Source organism: Cynara cardunculus, assembly GCF_001531365.2.
Source record: "Cynara cardunculus var. scolymus isolate 2C chromosome LG 17, CcrdV1, whole genome shotgun sequence".
Taxonomy (NCBI): domain Eukaryota; kingdom Viridiplantae; phylum Streptophyta; class Magnoliopsida; order Asterales; family Asteraceae; genus Cynara; species Cynara cardunculus.
Genome location: NC_037544.1, coordinates 3,809,031 through 3,818,530, shown reverse-complemented (window position 1 = coordinate 3,818,530; position 9,500 = coordinate 3,809,031). Strand labels below are relative to the sequence as shown.

The 9,500-nt window shown below is 35.0% G+C and overlaps 1 protein-coding gene across 5 annotated transcripts in view; it reads left to right on the top strand.

Moving 5' to 3' along the window:
- Positions 1–5,789, top strand: part of LOC112500064 — a 10,950-nt gene extending 5,161 nt beyond the window's left edge. Inside the window, exons 8-14 of one of the 5 annotated variants that reach the window (XM_025103332.1) lie at positions 774–986; positions 1,500–1,565; positions 1,782–1,861; positions 1,943–2,065; positions 2,971–3,032; positions 3,747–3,809; positions 5,431–5,789. In XM_025103332.1, coding sequence (XP_024959100.1) covers positions 774–986; positions 1,500–1,565; positions 1,782–1,861; positions 1,943–2,057 — 474 coding nt within the window. In that variant the 3' untranslated portion in view covers positions 2,058–2,065; positions 2,971–3,032; positions 3,747–3,809; positions 5,431–5,789. Of the gene's footprint in view, positions 1–773; positions 987–1,486; positions 1,566–1,781; positions 1,862–1,942; positions 2,066–2,950; positions 3,033–3,746; positions 3,810–4,113; positions 4,380–5,430 lie in introns of those variants that run through there. The other 4 variants (XM_025103330.1, XM_025103333.1, XM_025103331.1 and 1 more) reach the window with 4 other exon arrangements.
- The last annotated feature ends 3,711 nt before the right edge of the window (positions 5,790–9,500 follow it).

Genomic DNA, 9,500 nt, shown 5'->3' with positions numbered 1-9,500 from the left:
TGATGCAAATTGATTGTTGTCGGTAGCTTTCTTATTGAATTGAGTAAAGAAAAAGAAGAATACAATGGTTACACAGCTTTCGAGAGGCTGGTTCTCTCCCTAGAGAGCTTGTGCTCCTTTTCAAACTGACAAAACAGAATGCCACACCTCTAACCAACTTCCCCATTATAAAGGCTGTCACAAATATTCTATTCAGAAGAATACCCAAACTACCCTCCAACTACCCTCCACTTACTTACAATTAAACTATTTAAATCTTCTTTTATATGTGAAACGTACAGTAGGCTTATCAGTATATTCATTATCTGAAATTGCAACATCAGTTGGAAGTAACAGAATGAGGACTTGGTCAGCTTCTCAATGAACCAAATTGCACCATACAATACAATGCGAAATTCTACTTGTAAATGCTTAGTTGCTGAGGGTCAAGTGGCTTCTAATCTCTTGACAGTAGTGTACATAGTCTTAAAATCTGTGAATGTGCTCCCCTGGTGTGTAGCTATGTTGTTATATTAAGTCTAAATTTTAGACTGGTTGTTGGTTCCTTTTTTCATGTAGCATTATCAAGTCTATTATGAATTGATGATATATTATTGCATATGAACTCTTCTTTTGAGTTATATTCTTGATGTTCTGTTTGTAATTCAGTTGTGGGCATCATATGTAAGTGATAGTTGGTAATGCTGATTTAGGAGAAAAAAGGTTAATGGCCGTCTATCAGTTTAATAGTTATGAATTCTGTGCTTCATTTTGTTCTCATCCCTCCTTTACAGGTAACTGTTGTCAATCCTGCCATGGACAGAGTACTGTCACTCTTGCAAAAGTTCGCTCTTGATGCTCAAAAGGGTAAAATTCCGAAAGATAAATTACGATTTGGTGCCCCATGGAGGCACCCGCCAAATAAGGACGACCCTTGCCTGCGTTCAGAATGGGCTAAGCTTCAACTAATGGATTTCATCCAATCTTTAGTCAATGCAGAGTTTGGGGTACATCTCTCTTTCATCTTTTTCTGTCTTCCCTTTATTTTTGGGGGGAAAGTTGGATCATTAAAAAACGGCGTCCACCTGATATTGGCTCTTTCAAACTCAATGTGGACGGTTCCGCTATAAATGGATTCATAACAGGGGGTGCCCAATCCCAAAATTAGTTCTATTCATTGCTGAAGAGTATACATTAATACATATATCAACTGACCAACATTTTGTTACTATTCTTTCTTAAGTAAGCCATCAGTTGCTATTTACCTTTAAAAAGGATGTTAGAAGTAGTAACTTTTGCTTGACTTGTATGATCGTGCTTGGACTAGCCCACTATTTAGTCTAACCACCATGGTTGTGAGAAAACCTTAAAGAATAGGTTGCCTGTAAATGTGGTTCATATTAACAAACATCTGAAGTTATTAAGGGGATGTTTCGATTTATGAGTGTGCATGTTTATAGTTGCTAGATATTATCCAAGGTTCTCTATATCTTCTAATTCATTGCAGTAAACATGTGCAGATTAATTATTTTTCTGATTGTAGTCTTGAGATCTTTGATGATCCTTCTGTTAACGCAATGATTGAGGTACTTTTCATTAGTTCATTTTCTTCTTTAAATTTATCCTTTATATCTATTATCTCAAAAATGGTGTTTAGTAGTGTTGTCATAGTTGGATTCATGTCAAAGATCATCATTGATTCTATATTTCTATAAAAAGCTTCATATCAGCATGCTTTTTTATCGGACCTCTTTAGTGTTACAAATATTAATACCGTGGTTTTAAATTCTCCAACTTCTCAGGTTGGTTTACTCTACGTCCAACGTGATCCATCCTTCTTTCGCCCAATATCTGGTGCTATTCAGAGATGTCTTGTGAGATGGTACAATTATATGTCTTCATGTCTGGAGTCACTTTGAATGCAGCGAGAACTTGCTTATGCTAACTTACACATATCTTGCAGGCTTGTCCAGGAGAGAATTCAAATGAGCTTTAAAAATTCACTCCTATTTCAGTGGCACCGAGTTGTAAGGGGACGTAGCTATCGTCATCTCTTGTTGCAAGTAGGCAACAAATAGAGTTCAAGGTATGTGGACTGTTACACTCTCTGTCCCAAAATAAATGTCCACTGTGAAAAAACCACAAGGTTTTAGAACTGTGCAACTATTACACTTTTTTAATCAACTAATTGACAATTTTACTCTTAATAATAAAGGGAGCAACGAATATCTCCACCTCCATAATTAAGGGTAAAATTTGGAGAGTAGGCACTTTGAAAAGTGGATACTTATTTTGGGACAAACTAAAATAGAAATGGGCACTTATTTATTTTGGGGTGGGGGATTATTTTCTTTATTCTCCATCTTGTGGCCAGTTGTGGGTCCCATCTTTATTTCTTCAAATGTCAAGTAAACGAGACCCATAAGCACGTTTTCGTTCTCTTCACCTCATAGAAATAGGAGAGTAGATGCGGACCTAGAATTATTTTCAAGTTGTGGCACCATTTGACTATAAAAAACAAAGCTATGGATTTTTTAACAAAATCATCATCTGTTTGTTGATTAGTTCCTTGCTTTTTGTATGTGAGGCCCTATGTTCAAGTCTTTTATCTCAATTTTTTAATAATAAACATGAAATTAAGAGAGAAAAACTAAGAATGATACAAATGGGATTCGAACCCGTGTCTGGAAGGGGAGAAAAAACCGTGCAAACCAACTTTATCAAGAGAAACTTGTGTTATTGTAGTTTCAAGAAATATATGGTTGCACCMAGCGAAATAACACCGTGAACAAAGCGGTGGCCCGTGCCACCGTATGCACCATAGTCGGTCCGCCCCTGAATAGGAGCCAACAAATGGAAATATTGTTTATGCAATGTGCCAAGTCATCTGCAACTAGTCTTGCTATCTAGGTTTTGGAAATCTCTTTTATACATTGAAACCATAGAGTGGTTTCTTATGGAATAACCGCAGTCTGGTTTCAGTTTATGCAGATCAATGCTGATTCTCTTGGTGGTGGTGCTTCCTCTCGAGCCTCAAGTTCTAAGTTCTAACAGTAAGTGGTGGTTGAAAACTAACCTTTTAATTGAACCCGATATTGAGATGTGGATATGCTTGATGGCCTGTTTTCATTTTTGTTTTAGATGAATATAAGAAATTTACGTAAATAAAGAGAAGTAGTACACACATCGAAAAAATAAATAAATACTGACCTCCATCCCAAAATAAATGTCCATATTGGAAAAGGCAAAAGATTTTAGAAATTAATCAACTAAATGACAATTGTACCCTTAATAATAGAGGGAGGAATGAATTTCTTCATCTCATAATTAAGGGTAGAACTGGAAAGTAGACACTTACTTTTGAAAGTGGGACACATATTTTGGGACAAACTAAATAGAAATGTGGACACATATTGCAGTTCAAACATGGGTTTGATTCACACTCCATGTTCTGAGAAATATTTACCATCCGTGAAGAGGAAAAATGGAGTCTTTGTCTAAAGACTTGCATTGAGAAAAGCACTTTGCCATTTGATCCGATAGTGTTCCGTCAGATAGGAACATATCTGATAAAAACTATTAATCATATTTCAAATGCTTTTAACTGAAACCTCACAAAATTTGCATAGTGATTTCCTTTTAACAATCACTCATTGATGCAAGAAAAACGATTGTTTTATTAGAATAAGGTAAAACTGGTCCATGTATTTTTTACCTTGATTTATGCTTCATTTGATATCTTGCTATCTATATTTTGGTGTTGTCAGTATTCCATGAACAGATGCTTTCAGAAGCTTCACCGTTGACCTCAGGATAAGAACTCAAATGATGTAAGACACCATCCTCCATATGAAGTTTCCCCCCGTATGTGTGTGTATGTATAAATGTGTGTGTGTGTATATATATATATATATATATTCAAATGAACTCTGTAAATAGTTTGAGAACCTGAGAGCCAACTATTCATGTTTTATTCATGATGGATATCGTGATAGCTATCCATGCTCAAATTATTCTTAGTGAAAATGCATGATATTCATGATTATTGGGGTTATTCATCATGAACACTACATGATATGCTTCCAGGTATTCAAAAATATTTATGGTTCTTATTTGAAATTTCCCCATATGTAGGGTTATGTTCCGGTGAGATTAAGAGTTATTATGAGAATAGTGAGAATACATCCAAACCATTGGAGGAGTTGATTTTTTAATCTAACGGCTAAAAGAATCGTAGATCTTCAACTGATTGCTGACAAAAAACATGGAGCTTCAACTACTTTCATCAACCACAATCTTCACTTTCAATCATTTTCGCGAAGTTTTCCTTATCTTCAATCACTTTCATATGCATGAATTTGTTAAAGTTTCAGCCATGGTGATAGAACATAGGTCAATGAAGGTAGATGAAGGTTTTGTTTTAACATTCTTATCATAACTCTTATTCTCACACAATTCCATGTTATATATATATATATATATATGGAGGTTCAGCGGAAAACCCCCGAAAGATGAAAAACTAGGAACATTCTATGCACCATTCATCTGGACAATATGCACATGTGCCAAGTAATCAAAGTTGTTTCTTGGTTTTTATGCATGTGTGCATGTTATGAACATGTCAATACGAGGCAAATTGACTTGTAAGCACATGTGCATAGCATACAAATTGTTACTAGGACGTTTCTCAGTTTTTCAATTTTTTGCATATTACCATATATATACCTGACACTGATATATATATATATATATATATATATATATATATAGGGACTTGTCAATTTTTTAACCTAATAATTGGTGTTAACTATGTAAACTATGGATTAAATTCATCAAAGTATTTTTGTAATAAATTAAAAAAGGATGCTTAATAAACATAGGTGAACAATCATAAACAAATGGTAATTTTGGAAAAGATTAGGGATATTTCTTTTAGCATTAATTACTTTTTCGGTAAGTACTCCATCATTTCCAGAATTACCCTTTGTTCATGGTTGTTCACCTATGTTTGTTAAGCATCATTTTTTTAATTTATTACAAAAATGTCCTGATGAATTTAATCCATAGATTTCAAAAATTAAAGACTGTAATTGATTCACATAGTTGACACCAATTATTGAGTTAACAATTGAACAAGCCCGTGTTTATAATGTGCATACAATTTGTATGCAATTTGTCCGGTATGCCCCTATGCATGTGCATAGCATGCACACGTGCATAAAAACCAAGAAACAACTTCGATTACTTGTATGCACATATGAATACTGTCCAGATGAATAGTTACCAGGTTGTTCCTTCATTTTTCATTTTTCGGGGTTTTCTCCCAACCTCATCACCTCAACACTCCCTCTCTCTCTCTCTCTCTATATATACATTCACACACACACACACACACACACACGACGTTTATTGTTGGGTTCATCTCTTTAACATTATTCGCTGTGCTTGCAGATTTCGTACATTCAAATCTGCTGGGGTTTAACACAGATTGTTACATATTAAAGTGTAAGTCCTACTGAAACAAGCATATAGTTCCAGAATACGGAGATAAAATGGCCCTGCAAATATGGCTGCACCTGTAATAGATTCGGGATTTTGCGCATGACTCCTGGTGATGAGTCGAGCTCTGGCTCTAGCAAGCCACACTGTAAAACCCGATTTTTGATCGGAAGACTTTACAGAGTAGTTGACATAAATTATTTTGTGGGGTTATGTTAATACCTACAATTTTGATCAAAACAAATAAAGCTGATTTATATGAGATTGTAATGGAACTCAAAATGAATCACACACACGTGACCTATTGAAGTTGCAATGTTGTCTAACTCTTAATGATATTTAAACCTATATCGGTACGGGTTAGTTGTTTTAAAATGTAAATCAATTATGAGGAAGCGTTTGGTTTGCGAAATGGAATTTGGTGGAATTGGAATCCGTTCAAGGAATTTGATTTTGAAGGAACTGGAATGGAATTCCACTCACACTTTCGGTTGGGAGGATTTGTAATGGAATTATAGATGGGTGGCGATTGTGACAACAACGAGAGAGGTGGTGGTGGGTAGCGGCAGTTGTGATGATGACAATAATATTGTGGTGGCGGTGGTGGTTGTGGTGGTGGGGGTGAGGTGGGATGGGTAGCCGTTGTGACTACGGCTATAGTGGCATGTGGTGGCGAAGGCGGTGTTTTGTAGGGGTGGGATGACTTGTAACAATGCTAAAATGTATTAAAACTTATAATCCAAATACACTTTAAACAGGTTATAACACATTCAACCTCGTTTTTGGAAATAATTAAAATAATATATCTATCTTCTCAATATTAACTTCTAGAAATTTCTTTAAATTTCTAGTAGTTAATATTGAGAAGATAAATTTGGAGATTCTACATTTTCTCTATTTTAGTGTACAAGTTAAAATAGCCGTTAGACATAGTTGCTAAAGATACATAGTTGTTCAAATCTAAGGAGGAATAAAAGTTCCCTAGTGGCCATGGAGGTTCAAATGCGGTGACTCCGGGCTATCTGCAAAGCAGGTGGTCGCCCTGAGATTAGTCAGCTCGCACAGCGGGTTGGATATCCTTATTAATAAAAAACAAATACAATGTGTTCAAGAAAACCGAAAAAGTTTCTCAAAATCTACTAAATAAACTGAAAAAGTCCATGGAAATCAATCAAAAAACTTAAAAAAATCTCTCAATACAGTGGAATTTGGCTAAAAACACATTTAACTTGTGCCTAAAATATAGTCTTATCTTGCTTAAAAGATCAATTCCATTTGGAAAAATATGTTTTATTCTTCAAACGACACAATTGACTGTTCCCAAATTTAAACTACATTGACTTTTTTGTATGATCAAACTACGACTCTACAGATATTTGATCCACCTTAAATGTGCACCCGCTCAAAAAAAAAAAAAAAAATGAAAATGTGGCTTTTCATAAATAATATCCCACCAAATTTGGTGATTGTTACAAATATAGAGTAAACTACATTTTTGGTCCTTATGGAATGTTACAAATTTCGTTTTTTGACCTTATCGTTTGTCTATTACAATGGTGGTCACTGTAATTTGCATTTTCTTTCGGTTTTGGTCCTTACATGAACGAAACCTAAACATAAATGGTTTGTGCATTTTGGAATTTGTTAAATTTTAACCCAAAAAAACTTCTAAAATCAAATATTCTCTGTTTTTTTCCCATTGTTTTTGTTGTTGTTCTTGTTCTCCTGTTTAGGTTAGTTGTTGTAACGATTAACGATCCATTATTTACTAACAGAAAGCAGTGTTGGACCTATGAAGGCACCAACAGAGTCCTGTGCATCCGTTTAACTGATTTTCACTAGAAGATTATTTTTTGGATATGAAAGGTGCACATGCTAAACTTTAAGGCGTGTTTCACAATATTAGAAAATACAGAAGACATAAAAAAGACCGAAAAAGTCCTCGGAATTAACATAAAACGAAAAGGTCCTTCGAAATCAATCAAAAGACCAAAAAATTTGTTTGAAATCAACCAAAAACTTAAAAAATATATCGGAATGCTGGAATTCACCTAAAAACACATTGAGACTTTACATTTCTTTAATTCACGTTAATGCACTCGACAAAAATCATCGGCCCGTCACTGACAAAACGATTTTTTATGCTATATAGTTTGGTTGAAGACAACATTCTTATGAAATGTTTTGTCAGCCCATTTGGTTGGAAATGAACTTAGAGACCGTTTATCAAATACTTACCTGATAAGTGCTTATCAATAAATATTAACACTATTATTTACTTACCGGGTAAGATTTTAGATCCCCAAAACGATATCGTATGCAACAATTTATCCAGTAAGTACTTACCGTGGTAAGAGTCCTCGCCCTCACTTACCGGGTAAGACTCTTGATCCTTGTCTCGTTTTTACCGGGTAACCTATATATTGAATTTGATCTGAATCCTTACAGAAATAACTGATATCAAATTGAATAAGGTTATTTTATTTATGAGAAAAGTCTATAAAAATCCAATGGACTTTTATGTCTTAATTGATTAAGTCCTTGGATAATTTATGGAAAAAGTCTACAAAACGATTCATCTCTTATTTTTATATTCGTTCGGATGGTGACGACGACCAATATAACAGTGGTTGGGTGGGACTGCGACAAGGTTGGTGATGGTCGATTGTATTGGGATGAAGGGAACACGCGGTTTATCAGATAGGGTTTTATCATGCAGTTTTTTTAGTATTTATTTAGATTCATCAATCCGACATAGGAACTGGAGGGAATGGATCTCAACCAGAAATACGATACTTTGTCAGGTCTTTTCTAATGGATGACCCTCGAAACCATAATCTGTTGATATACGGACCTTGTTGGAGCTTTAAGAGATAGGAGGCTTCAAACACTCGCTAAGTTCTCACGCTGTTTTCGGGACCCCCAAAACTGTCGTCTGTAGCTCCGTTTTCTTCGAATAGAAAGCATAGTAAATTTTAATTTTTACCAGTTAAAAAAGGTTATAATGTTACAGGTGACTTTTCTAAGTAATAAGGACTTTTGTTTTCATTCATTTCGTAAAGTTCAAAAACCGAACCACAAGGGTGGTGCCTGATTAGTTTGAGTTTGGTCTCCAAAGGTCAAAGTGTCTGGAGGTCTCAGATTTAAATCCAAGGAGAAATAAAAATCCCCTTGTAGCCACGAATGTTCAAATGCAGTGACTCCGGTGTACCCACAAAGCATGTGGTAGTCCTAGTATTAATCGGCTCGCATAGCGAGTTGGATATCCAGGTTAATAAAAAAAAGGTTAAAAAACCGGACAACCCAAGTTTTTTTGACATCCCTAAAAAAGGTTTTGAAAGTATTTAAAAATTGAACCACAAAGGTGGTGTCTGATTGGTTTGAGTTTGGCTCCAAAAATCAAAAGTATCAGGAGGTCTCAGGTTCAAACCCAAGGAGGAATAAAAATCCCTCTGTGGCAACGGAGGTTCAAATGCAATGACTTCGAGCTATCTGCAAAACAAGTGGTCGTCCTGAGATTAGTCGGCTCGCATAACGGATTGGATGTCCAGGTTAATAAAAAAAGTATTTAAAAATTGGTCATTCCAACAAGATTTAAAAAAAAAATTGAAAAATCGTGTTTTTAATTTTCTAAAATCTGCAAAAAGACGACTTTGCCACTTTGAGAGCATTTAAAACATGGAACCAAATATATCCACCGTTTGACTCCGTCTGTCTGCCGTGATTTATGGTTTGGATACTTTTCCATTCAATTGCATTTATTCCACAACCTTTTTATTTTTATTAAATTAAAAAAAAAATAGAATAAAATTCAATTTTGGTCACTAATATATTTGTAATATTATTTTTAAACTTCAAAAATTTATGGGTCATTTACCAAACACTTATCCGGTAAGTGTTTACCGGTAAAATTTAACACTATTAATTACTTACCGGATAAGATTTTAATCCATCAAAGCGATATTGTATGCAACAATTCACCCGGTAAGCGCTTACTGTGGTAAGAGTCGACGCCCTCACTT